Source organism: Athene noctua, chromosome 8 (assembly GCF_965140245.1).
Source record: "Athene noctua chromosome 8, bAthNoc1.hap1.1, whole genome shotgun sequence".
Taxonomy (NCBI): Eukaryota; Metazoa; Chordata; class Aves; order Strigiformes; family Strigidae; genus Athene; species Athene noctua.
Genome location: NC_134044.1, coordinates 11,762,838 through 11,785,582, shown reverse-complemented (window position 1 = coordinate 11,785,582; position 22,745 = coordinate 11,762,838). Strand labels below are relative to the sequence as shown.

General features: G+C 36.4%; 1 protein-coding gene across 1 annotated transcript; it reads right to left on the bottom strand.

Annotated features, from left to right (window-relative positions):
* Window positions 1-465: 465 nt before the first annotated feature.
* Window positions 466-22,456, bottom strand: DAW1 (dynein assembly factor with WD repeats 1). Its single transcript, XM_074912468.1, has 14 exons — window positions 22,411-22,456; window positions 21,092-21,164; window positions 18,159-18,303; window positions 14,861-14,919; window positions 14,078-14,200; window positions 12,312-12,411; window positions 9,635-9,742; window positions 8,583-8,689; window positions 5,329-5,431; window positions 4,808-4,922; window positions 3,666-3,742; window positions 1,589-1,751; window positions 882-942; window positions 466-722 (listed from the first exon to the last, which is right to left on the bottom strand). The coding sequence occupies exons 1-13, from the start codon at window positions 22,454-22,456 to the stop codon at window positions 908-910; spliced, it is 1,254 nt and encodes a 417-aa protein (XP_074768569.1). The 3' UTR covers window positions 466-722; window positions 882-907.
* Window positions 22,457-22,745: the final 289 nt, after the last annotated feature.

The following is a 22,745-nucleotide window of genomic DNA, read 5'->3' as shown; positions in this document are numbered from 1 at the left end:
TCTTTGGGCCAGGATTCAGAGTTGGAGTCATCACCCATATTTTTTTTACCTCGGGTGAAAATGGGAGAATGAAGGCTGAGCAGAAAGGAATGGAATGAATGGAAAGATGTAGGCAAGTATGAGACGGTCATGACTGGGAGTTTAATTACAGCATGCAGTTCACAAACAGTTGCTGGGTTTCTCCAGAAGTTCCAAGGGGACATTGTATTACAAGTAGGGAAACTGGAATTTTAGCTCAATATTTTATTATACAACAAAAAAATTAAAACAAGTACTCAGAGCAAGTGCATAACACCACCCCTTTCACACTCAAGCTGAGACTGTTATAACGCTGTATTTTTTTTATTAAAAGGGTTAGAAGTAAAAAATGACACAGAAAGAAATGGGGCCATCCTGCTGAATTCATTCACACTAACGATGATTTCTCTCAGGTAACTGAGGTAACAGAGACAGACTCTTCTTGGAGGTACCCAGTGAGGAGGCAACATGCATAAATTGTAGTACAAGAAAATATTCTGTTTAAACATAGGGAAAAAATAAAAACAACATTTACTGTAAGAGTGATCAAATACTAAGCAGATTGCCCAGTGAAACTACGGAGTCTCTGTCCTTTGGAAATATTCAAAACCACATCAGTCCTGGGCAGCCCACTTGGTTGACAGTGCTTTGAGCAGGGTGTTGTACTAGATGATCTCCAGAGGTCCCTTCCAACTTCTAGTATTCTGCAATTCCATATCTACCAGACAATAGAAAAGTCAAACCTACCAGAATCTAGGTAACTTTTCTACTTCCACAAAGCTAAAGGCAAACAAAGGGTAGAAGAGAACAGATCTGAAAGACTGCGTTTATTGACTATGAAACTCAAAAAAGTAAGCATATACCAAACCGGATTTTTCCTTCTCTTCAGTCAGTGCCATATTCTACAGGTGTTATCCTTGCTTCCTAGTAATAAATACACATTGTGAAGAAATAATTTAGCAGTATCACACAATTTATCCATTTTTGTTAACATCTACATCAACAATCTACCCAGAATGCTGAGGAGCCGCAGAATTTTTTTTTCTATGCATGACTAGCAAGAGACAGCAGAACCTACAGCAATATTTTTAGCTGAGATCATCCTGCATCCCATATTTTGCTAGTTCAATCAAAAGATCAAAGCAATCACAAATACTCTGTTCATGTCTTTTCTCACTCCCATGACTTTTTGTCTGAAATGAAGGAAACCTGAACAGAGGCCAGTGCCAAATACACAAAAGGTGTGCTCCCATTTAAAAAGCTTTGCCTTTTGCTCATCCAGGCCTCCCTCACTGCAATGCATCACGAGAAAATGGCTTAGTCACTGGCCTGGTACTAGTACATGCCCATAGGAGAGATGGTGGGGCATGCCCATGACAGATTTGTTCCTGGCCATATTCACTTAAGCCTCAGTTCAAAAGGGAGTTTCTAGCTTTTCTTGACTATATTTTAAATCACTGAATTTGGGATATGGCCCCAGGAAACTTCTCAGATTCTTTTTTTTTTTTTTACCATAACAAGATGTCAAATGTCTCTCAAAAAAAAAAAAAAAATTGAATATATTAGTTACCTGTAATGATTATATCACCTTTGTAATTAAAAGCACAGGAGAATATCTCATCAGTATGACCCTCTAATATCTGAAGGCAGTGTCCAGTAGCAGCATCCCAGAGTCGAGCTGTTTTATCGGAGCTGGCTGTTAGTATACAATTGCCTTTAGGGTTAAAACAAACCTTTAAAAGAATTTAGAAAAAAGTAGCAAGTCAATACACCTAGAAAACGAAGTAGTGATTTAAAAATGAAAATAGAAAGCAGTAACTCTTGCATTCAGCTTTTCATCTAAAATTAAGTATATTCCACTAAAGTCACCCTGGCAGACTTCCATGGCTGAAGTTTGTGTGTATGCACAAAGTTCTATATACAATGACCTTACTATAGGATCAAGACTTCAGAATATTATCCCCCAAAATCACAATTGCTCTACAACTGTAACTTTATTTAAATGTTATCATTATTCCAATGTAAAATTTATAGATTTCTACATCAAACAACATATGTTTCTGTAATATCAAAACTTCAACTGAAGACAACTCATTCTGTAGTATGTCTTCATATTTGTTAAACATTCATTACAAAAATTACATACATTTTCAGATAATCAGATATATTTTTATAGCAGTAACCAGACAATATCAGGTTTATTATATAATATAAAATTGCTTAATAACTGAGGGCAAAATGTTTGTTCCCCAGAAATCCGATTTCTAAGTAATAACCTTCCCAAGTGATCACAGCTACACAGAACATCTGCAAAAATAATTCTGACTTTTCAACATGCTCCCAGATGAGCAGATTCTTGCTTCCAGCAAAGAAATCATACCACCACTAAGGACCCTGGTGGAAGCTGTCCCTAAGCCTACCCACATGTCAGTAGGTATTCAGACTGCATTCCTCAGTGCATCTACACTGACTGTGAAACATTGCAGTGACTATATTAAGGGTTTAAGACTAGCCCTTGTGAGCTTCCTTCTCTGAGCAGAGTGATTATAATAGTCAAATCAGTACAATGAAAGCATGTGAGTCTTGTTCACTAAGAACTATTCTAGTTTCAAAATATTAATATTTCAGTTACAAAATACATCAAAATAAGCAGCACAGACTTAGCATACTAGTCTGGAAGCTAGTGAAAACTATGCATTTGAAAGAATAATGAAAAGTTGCAAGCATTAAATAGCAAAGTTTGAAAATTATTTACAGTTTTGGAGGTATTAAATGTATTTGGAACTGAATTCAAAATCAAGCCAGACAAGCCTTCCAGCAAAGTACATGACCACACTCCTCATGAACAAGTCATTTTTGAAACAGGCTTTATACTTCCACATCCCTTATGCAGTTTTGAAAACAAGAGTCTCCATGTGTTTTGCCACAGAAATACGTTTTTTTCTCTTCCGTTCCATAAATGAGGTGTGCAGAGAAATGAAAAAAAGAGTAGATCTGATAGAAGCAAGGAATAAGGGTGATGGCCTCACATCAGCCACATCATCAAGAAACTAAAAAACTGGTGTCTATTCTGTCAGAGAATCTGGGGACTACAAGGACTTAATTTAGGATACGTCAGGCAGAAGCTCTGATAACTATGATCATTGTGAAAGAACATTTGGACAGCATCTGCTTCTCTGCTCCCCTGTTCTCTGCCAAGTGATTGTGTAGACCCAACCTGTGTAGTGTTTCAGAAAAAGGAAAGAAGTTAGAAAAACCAATTATTTCAATGTTAACAAAGCCAGGTAGCCATCCCTGGGAGGGACAGACTTCTTAAGTAGCTAGTTAACTACCACAATTCTAAAGAATCAAATAGTAAATAACATGAAAATATGGAGAGATGGCTCTTGGTGGAGCCTGTAGGAGTAGCACACCCCAGGTTATCTTAGCTCAGAAGGGGGGAGTTGGAAATAATCATTGCCTGATAACTTTTCGTCAAAAGTAATGTTCTTTTAGTAAAGATAACTTCTTAACCAGAACTATCAATCTTAAATATTTATGATTTTACCACCACATTCTTTAACAGTATGCCTGTGTCATGGAATAACTGGTGGATTTGATGTCACAAGTAATCAAATAAGAAAAGGGGCAAAGCACAAACAATTTACCTTTGAAATTTCACCTCCATGACCTTCTAGTTTTGCAATGCACTTTCTTGTTTCTGCATTATAGACTCTTGCTGATCCTGTAGTAGTAGATGAGGAGCCATTTTTTATTATTATGCTTAGGCATGCATTTCAATAAGAACACTTTAATACAGTTGGAAGGACCTCATCCTAAGGTTTGTTTTCAAAATAGAAGACAATCTTAACACAAGGATAAAGTATGGCAAAAAGAGTCTGTAACCTGATTGGAAAAGGTTGACTTCTTAATGGTTTCTGCTGGAAAACTTCTAAAATGTGAATACAAATGTCCACATAGTACATGGACTGCTGAAGTCTATAATTTCAGAATGCATGTACAAAATATTCAAAAAGCTTTCATTATATTTCAAATATTCATTCTATTTACTAAGCTGTTCATTATATTTAATAAGCTATTAATACATTTCAGGAAACTTTTTACACTGTCTTATGTCTTAATTCAGCAACAACAGCAAAACAGATCCAAACAGTGCCTTCCATCCAGTCTGGTATCCTGCTTCTGAAAGTACAAATCTAAACACTTAAGCATTTAAAAAACAATATGGTATTGTCATTATGCGCTATAACACAACACTGTGCAGGTGAATACAAAAAACTACTTATTGCGATTCCAAAAAAAATAAGCATGCAAAACTGCAGCATGCCAATAACAAAACAAAATTGCTTCTTTCACTACCTCTTTGTTGTGTACTCTCTTGATGCGCATTTGGAAAGCCTAGTAGCAAATCCACCATTAAAATTCCAACGCCTTTTTTCATTTAAGCCTAAATTTGAGCACCCAAATCAAACTTCACTCAAAAGGTACTTACCTAAACATTTAAAATGTATTTCCAGCCACAAGTGAAATATTTACATGCAAGTTTGAAGTTAAAGGGGAAATAAACGTTGAATGATTAAAGTGTGAAAAAGAAGAAAATTTTCACTGGGGAAAACTTCTTAAGTTTAATGCCAAACCTGCTATAATAGAACAAACATTGATCTATACTTTTGAGCCATGATACTCCTCCTTTCATCAAGCTACATTCAAAGCAAAACTAAAGGAAAAGGACAAAGGTATTTCATGCTACTACTGCAATTCTTATAGCAGTCCCAGTCACTTCACTTACCATCAGCAGAAGCAGTTGCAATACGCTGGCCAGCATAATCAAAGCAGACATCCAATATTTCATCACTGTGACCTATTAAAGTTGCTATATGTGTCCCAGTCATAGCATTCCAAAGCTGCATAGATAAATAAGGGTAAATTTTTTTTTTTTTTTTGCTTATTTTGACTAATTTACTTGATAGATATCTAGTTGATCCATAAAGCAGTATGTATAGGCCATTTCTGATATCTGATAATGCATTAACATGAAACCTGGGTATAAATCAATAAAGAGTCACTGTTTAGTCAGTTTAATTAAGTCCTATATTTTTTTCATTTCAGTGTATTGCCTAAATGAGCCTTAAAATATATATTGTTATTTAACTGGACTTCACTGAAATGAATAAGCTTAGAGGTTTTGCACTTAACTCTAAATTCTTTAATGAATTACATGTATTTGTTTAAAACAATGCTCTTCCATTTACAAATGATATCTTTTTATATATCAAGTATCTGTATTTGGTGCACACTCCACTTTATTACCATGCATGTTTTGTCCATTGATCCAGTGACAATGAGAGAACAGTCCCAGTTGAACTGTGCACTGCTAATCTCTCCTCGGTGACCCGTTAAAGTATGTAATATCCTACAAAAAGGAGAATTTACATTTTCAGTGTGTATTTTGAGATACACATATAAATTATAAGATAGTTTATAAAATGGTATAGTTAAGGTGTCAAGTCTTCACCATTTTATCCCTTAAAGCAATTAAATGGAGCAGTACAGCTCATTTAAGATTCTAGTACTACAACAATTCCATTTTTTATCTGTGGGAAAGACAGTAAACAATAGAATGGAAGAGTCCTCCCTTCTCTTTCAAAAATATTTTAGTGAATGTATTTCCAGTGAAATGTGATGACTTTCCAGTGCCAGAGACAGATTTCCATATTCATCTACATACGAAAAACATACAGCCAGTTTCTCCACATTATCCTACTTCAACAAACTGTAAACAGTACATATTTAAAACTCCATATAATCTAAACCTTTTATAAAATCCACTGAAGATCAAATGGAACTTAATCATGTACTTAATGTGAGCATGTTCCCAAGAAACAAGCAAATGACAGCCGAATTGAAATATGATTTCTAATCCTCATTAATCCTAAACTTCTTGCTACACAAGATTGGCAATACTACCTCCATTAAATTCTTCAGCTTTAGCTGAATAAAAAAGGTACAATTAGCCATTATTGCTTCCTATGAATTAATGGCCTATAAGGCAATGAACCCTAAAAAAGATTGGTTTATACATATATATAAAAGGATTAGTAAATTACATTATTATCACAATGCTAATATCACTGTATCATTAATAGAAAAGTGCTTTAACTAATGGATAAACTAACAACTAGAAAAACAACTAAATGAGTTTAAGTGACTGAAATGTTTTTTATTCATTGGATAAGATATATAAGGGTAGCTAAATTAATGTATATGTTAAATGAACAGCAAAGCAAATCTATGCAATCGATTTTTCTGTTTTTTTATGGTAACAAAGACTTGATTATACTCATGTCATTTTACAAAATTACTCCTTTTACTTTCTAACGCTGTGAGTTCTGCACTATGTAGACCTTTTTACAGTAAAAACAAAAATCCACAAGCAGAAAACAACAGTGGAAAACTTCTTAATTTTGTGAACATATTATTTGGCCATTAAGCCTGCTTTTATTGTAACACCTAATACCCAAAATACCTAATAATGAAAAAAGGTTTATTTTAAAATTTAAAAGCTTTAATTTCCAAATTTCAGAAAGGCAGTCCAGGCTTCAAGCTTCATCATATATATCTGATCAATAAGCAAAATAAATAGCAACGTGTGAAACATCTCACAGTAACCACTACCAGATACATAATTAGAAAGAACTCGGAAAACAGGCTTGTGAAATGCCATGAAAATTTTCCACTTATTTCCAAAAAAAAAAAAATCAGCTTTAGTCATGATAATACTTCTTTAGCCTTCAGTTTCCATGAAATTTAATACATGTATGCTCTAATATTGGCACCATAATTGCAGATAAGAAGAAACTCTCTCTCTCTCAGCATCCTGGTGTCCAGCACTCCTGACCCCAGTTACAAGCTGTGGATTTGTCAAATGAAGCTCTGCAGACACCTTCAATAGCTGACCGTATCTGCCATGGAGAAATTATTGATGAAATACAGACCTGTATTACAAAAGCATGTCCCACTCCTATCCCCTCTTTTTTTTTTTTTTTTTTTTTTTTTTTTTTAAGTTTAGCATTGTATGAAGAAAATCTTGAAGCTTTCTGAGATTTCTTATTCCTACATCAAACTTCCCTCAGGACAATTCTGGATACCTACCCAGAATAAAACTGAAGAAAAAAGAAACATCAAGTTCAAACTCATATTTAGAAAGCAGAATTTCTCATATATTTCATACGGCAAAAGACAGGCATACACAACCTCACATACAAGATTTTTGCAAATCTACCTGAACCTGTAAACCAAAGCATGATTTGCTCACAGTCTTTGTGACTGCAGTTGTTCATTATTACTAAATGTAGACATGCCCAACTGCCATCTAAAAGGCTGAATGCTGGCTCTGGCACAATTATATTGCCCACTAGCTAATTACCAGAGCTGCCAGTATTTAAATGAGAATTTTCTCCTTCATATTCCACTTCCTGGTATTGATGCTGATGTGAAGTCCACATCAACATCTCAGAAAAAAAGGAAACCAACATGAAAATCCCAAGACTTTGACTTCACTGCAGGTTCAGACAAGAAGCTCAAAAATATTTGCAAGAACACCAGGCTGAACGAAGTTGAATCCAAAGGTCCAAGATGCTGAATGAGTGAGTGCCTCCTAAATATTTGCATGCCAAACATTAAACTGCTGGTGTTGAATAAGCTGAAAACTCACAGGATCGAGCCTTAAAGGATGTACTCTGTGTACATTGTTTTTAAAATCACATGATTACTCTCATTTTGAAGCGATACACATTATTACCCCAAGACACCACTATACACACACTTTCCTTTCATATATAAATTTTAGAGATATTCCCCTTGCTCTCACAAAAAGAAAAAAGGCATGACCTCTGAAAACATAGTAGAACCATTATCTTCATAAATTATTTTGTCAGTAATCAGGGCAATCATTTTATTATTCTACTTATACTGAGTTTCCAGCTGAAAAATCAAGTGGATTTGTGAGGATAATGCAACAAGTTCATATTTAGCTACTACATTATTATTTGTTGGCATCATAATCAAGACATTCTGTTCTCTGCAGTCAGATGGGCCAAATTTTCTCCTCTTTATAAATTTATACTGACATAAAGGATTGTAAGAAGGAAAACAGACCCTCTATAGTTTTAAAGACAATGTGACCAGACTGATTTTCTATGACATAAAAGAAACTGTCTTTCTAGTTAAACAGTCTGTTCAATCTAGACTCCTTCCAAATCATGAGTTTCCACATTGATAAAATATTTTCTTATTTGGAGAATTCATCATCAACAAACACAGGATCTGTCCGTTCTGTCTGCATCCTCAGAGCTCATAAGATGGACATTTTGAACAAAAAACATATAAAAAAGGATTTCATGAGCAGAATTTCTTTTCAGAAGAACTAAGGGAACAGGAGCAACAAATAAGATGAAGGAAAGCATACTCTAAATGAAGCAAAAATACAAGGTCTGTAATTTGTAGCTCAACATTGTCTCTTTCATTTGTCATTAAAACATGCAATGTAAAATGGTATTTAGTACCTGCCAGTGTCAACATCCCACACTACCACTCTGTGGTCAAAGGAGCCAGTGATAATCCTATCTCCTGTGGTGTTGAAAGACAATGCAATAATTTCTGCTGAGTGCCCCTAAGAGAATATTTTAAAAGGAGTATGAGAATGCAAATTGTGACTTTTCCATTAATGTAGTTTAACAAGTAGCTTTTTTTTCAGCAGCATAATCCTTGTATAACCCTTCAATACATTATTTACTTTCTTGTCCAGTATATCACAGTTTTGACAAGAAGATCTACAGGACTGCAGAATAGTCAATATCCAAACTGCAAAAAATCAGGCACGTCACTTAAGCAGTGAGCACTTATGCACTTATGACATCACTGGACATTTTCTATATTTGCTTTAAACAGAGTCATGTTTGTTCACCAATACATACTGAAATCAGATTATTTATTTACAATAAACTACAGTACAGCTTGCCATTGGTGGAGAGGGTTGAAAAAAATAATGTAAGCATACTTTTAGAAGCTAAAGGTTCGCACATTCCACTGCTCTTTGCTCTGAGGAAGAGAAAGTCAAGGCAGAGAAAATGCCTTCCTCACTCTATAGGCCATACACACCAAAGGAAGCTTATGCCACAGGCCAATCTGAACCCGTGGAATCCCAGCAAGCTGCATAGAGCAAAGAGACATCACAAGAGATAATTGGATGGCTGTTCTCTGCTTATGTTTACAGGAAGAAGATCCATACAGATAAGGGGTCTGATATTAATGTTCTTAAGAGTTACTTTATGTTAATGCAGAGGAGGTCATAATTTACAGTATAGCGACATGTTTTAATGAGTGATGGAAGGCATACACTACATACAAGTAGTGTCACTGAACTAAGAAAATCTGTGTCTTGATAAGTAGGACTTCTTATATCATTCTTTATTCTTATACTTTATCATTCCCTTCAATTTCCCTTAATTTGTTTTATAACTGCAGTCACTGTGGGACTACCTGGTAAAAGAAACTGCAACTGCTTTGAAACAGAAAGCAAGGAACACCTTTAAAAACATAAGGAAGGCAAACATACACTTAAAGTGACTATTTCTTCTCCTTTCTCTATATCCCATAATTTGGCAGTGGTATCCATGCTTCCAGTTGCCAGCAATGTGCTCTGAAGATTAAATGATAAACATACCTGTAGCAAGAAATGTTGGATGGAAAGAGTGAGAAAGGAGAGTATTTATATATATTTTCTCAAAAATTAATAATTTAAACATGACAAGTATGCCTTGTTTTTACATAAGACAGTATTAAGTCTGACTTAATATTTTATGGCATACAGAATTGCAGAGTTCTTCCAACAGCTCACTAGAAGAGCAACAAATCCTTATCACATATCTCTGGATAACTACTCAAATCAAATGGACTAATTGGCTGCTTTGCAAAGGCAATGCATTAACAAGACTTACTGGAAGATTTCCTCTATTGTTTTCTGGATTAAAATTCACTATTTAGGTGCTTCATTTTTTGTCACAGGGAGAAATTACTTTGTTCACAAAGTTTTAATGAAAATCAAGACTGAAGCAGTTTGTTAATTTATTAACAGTGCATAGTTAACTGACAGAGAACAACATATTCAGTAGCTGTAATACAATAGATAAACTTATGCAAAATAAACATCTACAAATTTCTAAACCTCCTCCTCTAACCCCAAGAAGTCTTAGTCATACATACACTTTCACATTCTTCCATGCACACTCCGCGAGGGGATTGATGCACCCCCTCTTCTAGGAGTATGTGTTCCCCTAATTACACACCTCTCCTAGGAGACATGAGTACTCTCGCTTTAGCTGAACCCATGCCACTTCCTACAATCTGCTGATCCACATGCCAGAGAGAAGGCATCCAAATTTACCTATGCACATCTTGTGGGGGGACACAACTGCACCTTTTTGTTGAACTCCATACTGAGCAACCCACTAGCCAGATACAGACTCCTCATGGTATCTCCAAAAGGAAGGCTGTGCTCTCTGGTCTAGGCACAGATTGTGATGCCCAGGGTGACTTCTGGAAGCACCAGAGCAGATTTTGACAACTGCTGCTTCCAGACTAATATCTCCCCCACCCTGTTATATAGTGTGTTGTTTCTTTTATCATCTTCTACTTCTTTCTATTCCTTTATTTCAAAATTCTACTTCATTTCAAAATTTTCTTTGAGATTCTCCAGTTACTGTTCAATCTGACTGAAAGTCCTCCCTAACATTATCATTTCGTAGGCTTCCTTTTTAACTTGATCAGTTTGGGGCAAAGACACTCCAGTTAGTTTTGTGTACCCACTAACACACTCTGTACACTCACATTCTTATCTTAACAGATAGGCCATTTGCCAAGGATGTTCCCACAGCATCATACTTTTTTATGAAAAACAAGAACAAAAGCTCAAGAGCTTCCTTAATTAATTTTTCACATTAAAAAAAACATGTAGTCATCTTCTCATTCTAATTATTCAATATGATTGTTCTGTTAATAAAGAATAGGAGGTGCCATGTTAAAAAGGAAAACAGTAGTTGAGGTCACTGGTGCATTTTCACTATGTCCACTTCTTTTTTTTATACTGAATAACTGTGGACATGCCCTTGCCAGCAATGTATGATATGCAATAATGGCCTTTCAGAAACAGGTCTCAGAGAAACACATTATTTTCTCCTGGCTATTATCTTCTACTAATTACTTGCTACCACAACTCGTAACACTTTGAGTATAATGTAACCCCTACAGAAGTCAGAAGAAATTGAGAGGTCTTTAAAAACTTAATTGATTAGTAGAAGCAAAATCACTGCAACCTGTCTCAATAAGCAAACAGGTTCTCTATTGTCAGAGGTAACTGCTTCAAAATACCCAGAGAATCAAAAACCCACTGAAACCAACCTCACCTTCTACCAAGGCAAACCACCATTTTCTTACGCTCATTACAGGCCTTGCAATCTACAAATTAAAATCCAATTGTTTCCAGAAACAATTTCCAGAAATGCTTTATTGAGTAGTGATTGTATAGCTATTTTTGTTAAAAATATATATTCTGCATTGAAATTAAGAGTTTCAGTGGATTTGCCCTGATCTTTTAAGTCTGAATGCTGTGCATCAAGATACTTGCTATTGCTAATGGGGCTCCTAGTGCACTGAAAAGGAAACAAAGCATTTTTAAGCTTAAACTGTTTTCATTTCATACATCTTTGACATTTCAGCATCCCACATGTTCCCAGTCAACACACTTAAAATTTCAGAAATTCATTCTTTTATGGCTCCAACTGGTCCTGTACATAAAGTACAGATCTCAGTGTGAAAGACAGCAGTACAAGCAATGGTGTTCTTGTGTATTTAGTTCTGCAAACATGAGAGGCAATGCAAGATAGCCAGAAAAAAATGAGATATGTAAACAAATCAAGACATAACTATGTGCAATAAATTGAAAATTCTGATTATGTTAGTCTTCAAAAATGTTTTAACATTTAGCAAACAAGGGAAATTGAAACAAACTAAAAAATATCATTTCAAACTGTATATAACATTTTGGTTTTATTTCTTAAGAACCACCAGGCTATCTTTTCTTGTATTGCAGAAATGTTCACAATATCTGAATGTGTGCGTAGATGCAGCAGAATAGCTGCCCCTTCCAGCGTCAGCTCACTGGGACTTGGAACCCACAACCATCCATGATGGTATGAGGAAACATAAAGGAATAAAAAACATCCATCAGTACTCACTATTTCTGCACTATGTCCTCTGAAAGTATGGTAACATTTGCCTGTTTCTGTACTCCACAGTTTGCAGGTTTTATCAAAAGATCCAGTGGCAATCTTGTCACTAAATGGAAAAATTCTGTCATTTTTATTTAGAAAAAAACCCCTCTGACTTCAAAGACAGTAGAACTCACAGAAATAATACCCAGTTGTCGAAGCTTGCATGCATTTTGGTGCATTCTGCCTCACTACAAGATCCTGCAGCGGGATTTCAAACAGAAGTTACGTTAAGGGGAAACATTAGCAGACATCATCAGTTTCTAAAAGAGCCACTGTGCCTATCTATTAGCATAGAAGGGTTCACAACTGACCTACATTAAGGATGAAGTTATCCGCTGTACTTCCAGATGTATTTAAAAATTATGCCATTTTACCAGATAGCATCTGTTTATAAACAGTTGTAAACTTTTTGTAAGTAGTTTGCCCAAATTTCAGGGGTCGAACTCACTCTCACTGAAATCAGTTTAAGTGTTGCGACCAACTGCAGTTAGAGCAAGACTGGAGTGAGGTACCCAGAAAATGTAGCATGGGACACTGTATCGAAATCTGAAGATTAGCAGAAAAAAAGTTCTTCTCTTGCTGAACTTTTTATTTAAAAGTAGCTCAAGGTTCTCATAAGGTTTTTGCTTGCTATGTATTACTTCTCCACTTTTATGTTACAGTCTACAGTTATTGATCTTTGCACAGATTTTTGTCATACAATAGTTTTCTCAAAGTATATAAAAGAATTTCATTAATTACTTTTTTAAAATAAAGAATATCAGAATAGAAGACATTGACATAGCAGGTTCTAGGTTAGATAAAGACTTTTCATTTAGAAGGAAATTATGATGCTCCAAATAGTATCAAATCTTCAAGAGAAGAAATATTTAAGATTTATTTCCTGATGTTAACTGTATATTGCTTAACAGATAAATAGGACATCTGACAGTGAAAGAAGTAATGTGATTTAATATAAAAACAGGAATTCGTTTCTCATTTTGCAGTGAAGCAAAATGGCTTACTTACACACTACAGCTTCCTCAGGAAGCAAATGATAATGAAACTTCAGTAGCTAACACGTAAATCCCTTCACCTAACTGGTGGAAGTTAACCTAGGCAATAACCTACGGCAAACAGTTATTGCAGAAAAGACGCACAGATTCATATTTAACATTCATACAGCGGCACCCTGTGGCCTTTCTAAAAATTACTCAACAGCTGTGACACTTCTAAATCATGTCCTAAATAATAATGAGTGTGTAAGAGCAAATGGAAAAATCCACTTTTGTTATGACAGTAATGTTCTTTCTCCTGAACTAAAACAACACAAGCTGTCATAAGTACACATTGTATACAATTACATGGAGGCAGTAAAGAATGATTAACATTTGGAACACAATCTGATCACAAAGACATTATTGAAATAAATCTGTGTTTCAATATATTAAACAGACCCATATAGGTATTTTTCAAGACACTGAATATCTAACGAAATTTACGCTTTCACTTTCTAAATTTGATTTTTAAAATTATAACAGAAAACATGCTTGAATGTATCTCTTACACAATAACATGCAGTGTCATGCCATGGCGATTAGCTATAGGTGAACTTTAGAAATTCAGAATTTGAGACAATTTCTGAACTCTTTCAACTTGAGGTAGTGTACGTTAAAGTTTGAGCAACAGTTCCGTATTTTCAAAAGAGAATGATCAGCTATTATGATGTAACTAAGAGAAAATATATTTACCCATAGGGATTATTGAAAGCTATTGCATAGACAACATTCCTGTGTCCCTCCAGTGTACATAGCTCTTCTCCTGATGCAGTATCCCATACTTTGCAGGTTCTGTCATAGCTTCCAGTGATAAAGCTAAAGCAAGGAGAAATTAATATCTGAGTACAGCAAGTATTTCACTGGTCCTGGTGCATAGTCAAATGAGTTAGTTTCACAGATTTCAGTTATTATAGCACTGTCTCAGACACTAAATCTTTCTTTCAAAAATATAGATTAATGACTGTAGAGGTTCTTTTTTTTTTTTTTAAATATTACTCATAAAAACCCCTTCTTTCTAATCTTTAATGCTTTTCAACTAGAAAGCAAGCTACTGCTTTCAAAGCATGAAGGAAATAATTACTAGGCATATGCCCACAGTGATTTCAATTAACATGAAATTCCACTATAGTGAAAGTCTCAAATGAATTTATGTCAAAGACTCATTTAGCTTTTAGTAATATTCACTTTATTGCCATAAAGATGCTTCTTTCTGAAATATGGTAATTGTCAACAAATTACCACCTTGAAAGAAAAAACTACACAAAATTAATCTAACCTGCTACCTTTTTGCATCTCCCATTGCTTCTCCCACAGAGGCCTGAAACCCAATCCCCATTCATGCTTGAAGCTGCTTATAAGCAGCACCGCTGATTCTTTTTGCAGCAAGATAAAAGCACTGAAATTTCCTTAAAATTGCATTTTAAAATGTAAAACTTCAATTACTGATTATGTATTTTGACTTTGAAAACAACTTACCGGGAACCAGATTTGTTAAATGCTACATTAGTCAGGGGCAATATATGTGTTTTAAGTACCTGAAATAGAAGCAGGGAGAGGGAGAAGAAAACAACATTTGATGCAAATAAAAACCCCAAAACAATTGCTCAAAATATTCAATAGGTTAATATTTCCTCCTCCTCCTGTCAGATGTAATACATTAATCCCTAACTAAAAAAATCCCCCATGCCTCAGCAGGTTTCGGAGTATCGATTTCAAATTTATATTTTACTTGAATGAACTGTCTTTTCCCCCATGTTTGATTTTTCTCTACCCTCCTGAGACCAGCAAAGTAACCCTCGACCAGAGCTGAAAGGGCAAAATCAAATGAGCGAGGAGACCATGCCTGAGATCACTGATGAAAGAAATCCCAATACTAAGCCTTATATAGTGAATCAAGAGCTCTGGCTGAATTGAATATTTTAAGCCTTCTAAATTATGGGATGCTTTCAGCTAGTATATGATTTTGGTTTACAAAACAGTAAAAACAGAAATAAACTACATCTACATCCTATGAGGTCATGACAAAAAAGCAATGCAGAACCATAACAAAGGTACTTATCAGGACAAAATTCAAAAAGGGAATTTAAAATATGATGTGTGCCTGTATTTTGTAGATTATGGAGCTCACTGTTCTTCCAACATTGCTCTTCAGGTCCTTTAATCAGACAGTATATATGTTTCATGTAAATTATCTCATAGCTATAATAATACATATTGACATTTATTAAACATTGGTGAAAACGGTGTCAGATACTGCCAATGAAAGCATGCCATGTTACTTTGAAAAATCACCCAAAAAGATATAATCTGGTTTGTGTTTTAATAAACTGGCTACTGCATAACAGGGTTTGCATTTGAACAACTTTCACCTATTACAAGCTGGCTTCTGCTCAAGTCTAAACCATAACAAAATCATAACCTGGGAAATCACAGCAATTGCTGACAGTGAAGCAAAGGGATGTTAAAAATACAGCAGTGGTCCACTAGGTCTTCTCTGTAGCGTAAGAATGAAGAAGTAATTTATGAGCAATGCCATTTAATCACTGACATATTATTACAAGAGCTTCAACTTTTTGTTCTTATCTCTAGCTTTCTCAGCTGCCTGACTACAAAAGGAAAACTAAAGGATCTCAGAGACCTTCTACTCAGAAGAGCAGGGACCAATCAAAATAGAAATAACAATGGTCAAGTCAAGGACACAGAGAGAGAGAGAAACAGAAAACTTATTTCATGCTAGAGAAACAGCAATTTCTGTTCTCTAGAGAAAGTAAGACAAGTTGTACGTTGAGCTACACCAGTGGGAATGGGCAATCAAGATGTGGAAATGACAAACACATTTTGGTTTTTTTTAAATCAGCCGCAGTATACAAATATCTGCATATGAGAATGGATAATTACAGAAATTCATGGAAATTTGATCCCTGCATCTTCAGGGCTCCATGCAGGCTCTGAACAACAAACGTATTTAACAATTAGGAAAAAAGGGGAGGAAAACCAGATGGGTTTACATTCAATTTCAGATCATGGGACTAATTCTGTTCTTTCAATGCCCAGTGCTGCAGTTGCTTCATCCACAGAACTCTAAGCCAGCAAGAATTTCTTGTGCAAATGATACAATAATCAAACCCTAAGACAATATTAAAAAAAAAAAAAAAAAAAAAAAAGTACCTTGGTTCTGCAAAGTCTGCTACAGCAGTCCCTAAAATAAAAATCTGCAAATCACTACAGAGTACCATTGCTATGTAATAGTTTGAAACCTGAGAAATCGTTACAAAAGCTGGTTTCTCTGCAGGGTGCCTAACACACCATGATCACCATAATTACTGGAAATAACAAAAGGATGGGTTTATACACTCATTTAAGATTGTGGTCCAGTGCAACAGGAAAAAATATTAATTTCCAAACAATGCGAACACATGGAACATTTTTTGATAAAAAAAACCCAAAACTCACTCCCACCAGCCTCTTATATTTTAGTATCACAGAAGCACCTGATATTCATGTTTCATTTACAAGCCTTAAATGGAACTGAAATATAAACCAAGTTCTTTTCACACACTTCTAACTACTCTTGAGTGAAGGGAATAAGCCAGCACTGACTAGATTTGCCTGCCTTTAAGAATTCCAAATGTAGAAGCTCAAACATGGCACTATACCCAACAAAGAACAAATGCATTATTTACACTGAATTTTGAACAAACATTTAATGATTTATCAGTCTTTGCGAGGAACAATTTTAAAATCTTATGAAAGGCATTATCCCAGTTAAGAGCATACCTTAAACCAGAAACATTTTAAATTTAATATGCCTTATTACATAGCTCCATTTTCAAGTTTAAATACACAGATCTTTGCAGAATTCTCCCAGATATGTACCGTTGGTCAAAAGAACCCAAGTTATATCTAGCAACATGTAAGGGGTTTCTTTTAGCCAAACAACCCAAAACTTCTCCCTTTTCTCTCTAGATTTAAGGTAACAATAACAGAGCACTGACCAGCAATTTTTAGCAGCTACACATTGCCATCTGCTGACACAATAAAGATACAGCACTTAATTATTTCAGATTGCAACATGCAATCTCTGGAAGCAATTTTATTTTTATTTCCACAGTTAAACACAATTATACCTATTCTCTTCTGACAGAATTAATCCTGGATTTGAAGTCCTGAAAGGTTATTCTAATAATTGTCCTTAAAAAACTTACTAATTTAACTCAAATTTGTAGAGTGCTGTCTGTACTGAAGATAAAACTATCAATATTCAAACATAATAGTAATGGCAGAAATTAATGACAACCAGTATTACTCTATGTAGCAGAATGCATTAAAAAACCCACAACATTTTCACAAAATGAAGAACGAGTAGACAAGAGTATGAAAATATTTGGGGTCTTTCCCAACAGCTAATTTACTCGGGGTCTATGTACAGGTTTTGTTGAAACTCAGGTATGGGTGTTGCTGGTCCACAGAATCTTATTTGACAAATAAGAGAATTATTTCTCTCCATCCAAAACACACCCTTGTACATAAGCCTGTGTAAACAGTGTCTAGGAACAGTTACACCTCCCAGCCTTTTGGGGGAATTCCTGGCAGACATAACCAGGCTACACTCAGTCACTCTGAACAGCACAGAGGTGATTGAAAAGAGCCAATAAATTGCTCATAAAGTCCACATTTTGCTCTCAGGCACAATATGCAGCAGTAAAAACATACTCACAACATCACAGCTGAAACCCCCAAAAATGCCCCAAATTATCTTAAAGATGCCACTGACCTTAAAAAGATAGAACTTGTGATCCTTTTTTTCCCCTAGTTTCTCTTGCAATCTTCGTACTAAATGTATGACATGTTCCTTGTATGAAACTGTGATGAGAGGTTCTCGTTTTTGAATTTCTTCTACTAAGGCTATGACATCTGTGCTAATTATCAGAAAAAAACAAAACAACAACAAAAAAAACAAAAAGCCAAACCTGCCAGATTTCATCCTCTGGCAATAATTAAAAATTTAAAACTGAGAATATTATTTATTTGCAGAGAAACTGAAGTAAGCAATTAAATGATATACATTTAACTCATTCTGTAATCGCTTAAAGAAGTGTAGATAAATCTTTCTTGGTATCTATACTTTCTTCCCTCTCTTACTGAAGTTGTTCAGTAAGATTTAACTTTCAAAAATTTTAGCTTAGCATGAAATTTACCTTTTCAAAGGGTTTCAACAGAGGGTCAGACATGGGAGATGTGTATCCAAAACCTGATAGTTTTAGAATAAATATCTAAATTATTGAAGTGGAAATTCATAAATTCCAAGTGAATTGACCATGAAATAGCAATAAGATAAATTATATATGGAAATTGTTAAAAATTACCGATCAGTGACTTCACAAATCTATGTCTGTTCCTATATATACTCTTAGTTATGATAACAACTTCCACAAACGTGGTCTGCAGTCTATTGGTGTCCATGGAGCTCCCAGGAAGTGATTCACAGCTAGTCTGTGGAATTGGATCATCTCTTCATATCATCAGATAAACTTCTGATTCCTGTCCACCCATGAGAAAGTGAGTGTTGACAATACCCAGCAGTCAAAGCACCAACAAACACAAAACTAGTCCTAGCAAGAAACCTTAGCATTTCTGTTAGTATGTAATTTATTGCAATCTAAAGGAGATTTTCTATATCAGTCCTCTGAATGGGAGCTAATAACAATCCCATAAATTAGTATCCTCTCAGTGGTTATTACTCCTTTTAAGTAATACCAGACAACTTATTTCTTTCACAAAGTGACTCACTAGATTCTATCCAGAGTATTAAGCTGGACAGTTCAAGGTAGACAGAAATCAATAATTTTTAAATTTGGATTTTTCATATTACATGTGCAGCCTACATTGTCTACTAACTTTGGCCCACACGCAAGAACACTTCCATATCAATGTTGGTATTGAGACAATCATATTACTTCATGCCCTTCGACCGAATAAACTCCATGGATTTTGGCAATTTTATTTAATGGTGGCATTTTTTTTATCTGTCTTAAGCTCTTCCTACCAGAGCTGGCTGAGTAGAGCATGTAAATTGACTACTATGACCAAAACCATACTGAGGCTCTCAGATTTCTTTTTTTCTTTTGGGTGCCTAGAGGAAGAGATTAGCTGGAGGAAAGGAAAATAAATAGTTTGAGCACTGAATAAAACTTGATAATCATTGCGTGATGTTTGATGCCAGCCAAAAGGTTCTGTGAAAAAAATCCACTAGATAAGACATGCAAATTAGTGAACTGTTCCATAGTTTTTATGTGTACAAATAGCTGATGGGTGGGAATGAAGTAGAGGGAGTCAGACTTTTCTCACTACTTCCCACTGAGAGGACAAGAGCCAATAAACACAAGTGATAAAAAAACAACCCAGGAAATTCAATCTGAACACAAAAATATACTTTTTTTGCTGTGACGGTGGTCAAACACCGGAATAGGTTTCACGGAGAAGTTATGGAGTCTCCATCCAGGAGATATTCAAAACCAAACTACACATGGTCCTGGTCAACTTACTCTAGCTGACCCTGATTTAGATGGTCTCAAGAAGTCCCTTCCAACATAAATGATTCTGATTCTGTGACATGCCATTATATTCTGGCAAAATAGAATAAAAAGCACAAAATAGCCAGTCAAATAACCTCTCAAGTACTGGTGCATAAATTACACATAACATCATTAAACCTAATTCAGCATAGTAACTTGTTAAGTCAGCTTTTTCATTACAACACATTCATCCTACTCCTCACAAGGACTACAGATGAGAGTTTCAGACTGGCACCTTCCAACTCTCTGAAAGCCAGAGGCAGATGTGACTGAGTATCATTCTCCACATAGCAAGTCTCACTTGCTTCCTCCATGAAGTGACCTCTGTCTTCTGTCTTACCTAAAGATATGCTATCAAACTTAAATCTAAACTTGATTTTGAAATACATTGTATTTTTTATTCTTCAGTTAGGCCAGTCACAGATTTTTAGAGATATCAAACTCCTGTAATTTCTTTCATCATCTGTAGGAGACTAGAAAAATCACATTATGCACTCTTTACTTGCTCCTTCAAAGAAGCCAACTGCAATTAGGTTTGCAAAAAAACCCGTAAAAGTTCTGTTACTGCAACAGAAGCAGATACTTAGTTTCTCCACACAACTATATGATAAGGGATCACTTGCCTATCTTACACCACCTTACCTATGAGGATTAATTAATTAACAGGCGAGATCTGAACTGATGTGTAGTTGTTACTTCTAGTAATTTCAACAGAGATCATTTAAACCACTGTAACTGTGGGCTGAGTTAGACCCACTTTTTGCAAACCTTCTGAATATCAGAAAGACTATTACAGGACCTAAGAACTAGCTGTCATTCACCACATTACAATGTTAAGCACTATATTTTTCTGCTGGCTTTGTACAGGCATCTTGATAATCATAATTCTATAAGCAGAAAGAGATTTGCCCTCCTAACAGAAAAGCATGATGTTAATAATTGGCTGGGATGCAAGATTCTGCATTTAAAATAGTAGGAGAATGATTTATGTTATTTTCTTTTCTATATGTGTGTTTTAGTGAACAAAGACATAGCTGACCTCAATTATGCTTAAAATAATCAAATAGAGTTGTATATAAGCATGCTATGAAACAGCAGAGAGTGCTGTTATCTGAAATAGTATCATACTTACTCAGGTCTAAGATCAAGTAGATCTATAGATCTGGTCTTTGGATCACCACCTTGTATATAATCCAGAATAATTCCTTTAAAAAAAAAAAAAAAGAGGTGATAAAAAGGTATTAATCAGATGTCTGGGATTTTGCAACATGCACTGTAGACAGCAGTGCTTCCGCTTTTATTGCTCCACTGACTGCAGCAGACCTACTTCCAGTTCTTGGAACTAGAAGGAGGTTGGCTGTTCTTCCTGAGAGTTGCAAGGGTGATGAATAACTCTGATGTATTTATATAAAAGATATTAAACATTATTTATGAGCCCTTTTCTACTCTAGAAATGAACAAGCTCTTTTCTCCCCAACAACTTTTTGAATTATTTCATCAGCTCTATTTTCAGAGCAGCTGTCCTGAAGGTACTTGCTGTAGTCTGGTATTCCAAGAAGCCTGGAAAACACGTTTCACAAAACCTGTTATTTCAGGGTTCGCAAAGGCCTGTGTGCAGTAACATATAGAAAATCATAACACACTTTCCATTTCTAGCCATGCTCTGGCACCTCTGCACCTTCTACTTGAGCTGAAGTATTAAAATGTTTAACCACATTGCTTCCTGTTTTGATAAAGCTGTTAAGGAGTTTGGATGCTCCTTGGTTTTCTGTGTGAAATGATATATGAATTTTTATGTCATTTTACATTTTACCAAGTCCATATGAAATGTATTTAAATTGAAAGAAAGCCATTATTAAAATACACTTCCTGAGCTAGCCATCTCTATCTTATTTCACTTCTGAAAATTCATTAAGTCTCCTGATTGAGTTCACGATAAATGCTGAAGACAATTTAGCAGCACAGCTTTTGAAAGCAGGGCTCTGCTCAGAAAATTCACTAAACAAAGAAAGAAAAAGTTAGAAAAGTGACAACTTTCTCCTAAACAGCCCTTTTGATCACGCATATACGTTTTTTCGTGCCAACTACTGACACTTTTGAACTCCCCACTGCGATGCGAATGAGACTGCCTTGACTTCGCAGTGCTAAGCCATGAGTTACAGCCCGGATCGGCCGCGAGCTGCTTCCAGCTGCAAGGCTCTCAACCACCCGCCGTGCCGAGACACCCGCGCCCGACGGCGGTTCAGCTGCAGGTGCGCCACCTCCCCGCTGACTCCGACCCTCGCCCGTGACAGAGCCGAGGAGGAGAACCGCCCTGCCAGGCGGCCCCCCGCAGCCCGCGCGGCCCCGGCCCCGCCATGCCGGCAGAGCTGCTGCCAGGGCAGGGAACCGGCCCCAGCTGCTGACTGACAGGGCAGGGAAGCGGTCCGGCCCCCGCGCCCCGCTCCGCACCCGGCGGGTAGTAGCGCAGCAGCAGCCGCCTCAGCCTCAGCCTCATCCTCCTCCTCCTCCTCCTCCTCCTCCTCCGCCGGCGGCAGCCCCCGATGCCGGCCCGCTACCATGACAACGCCAAACAGCGCCTGCGCGCCGGCGGAGGGGAAGGGCCGCCCGCTGCGCTCGGGGCTGCAGGCCCGGCGGGCCCTCGGGCCGAGGCCGGTGCGGCGGGGCCTCTTCGAGCCCCGCTGCCCGGGTTCTGGCACCCGCACGGCTGGGGCGAGGACGTGGCTGCGCGCCTGAGGCCTGCGGCTCGGCTCTGTAGCCACGTCCTCGCCCCGCCCCAACTGTGC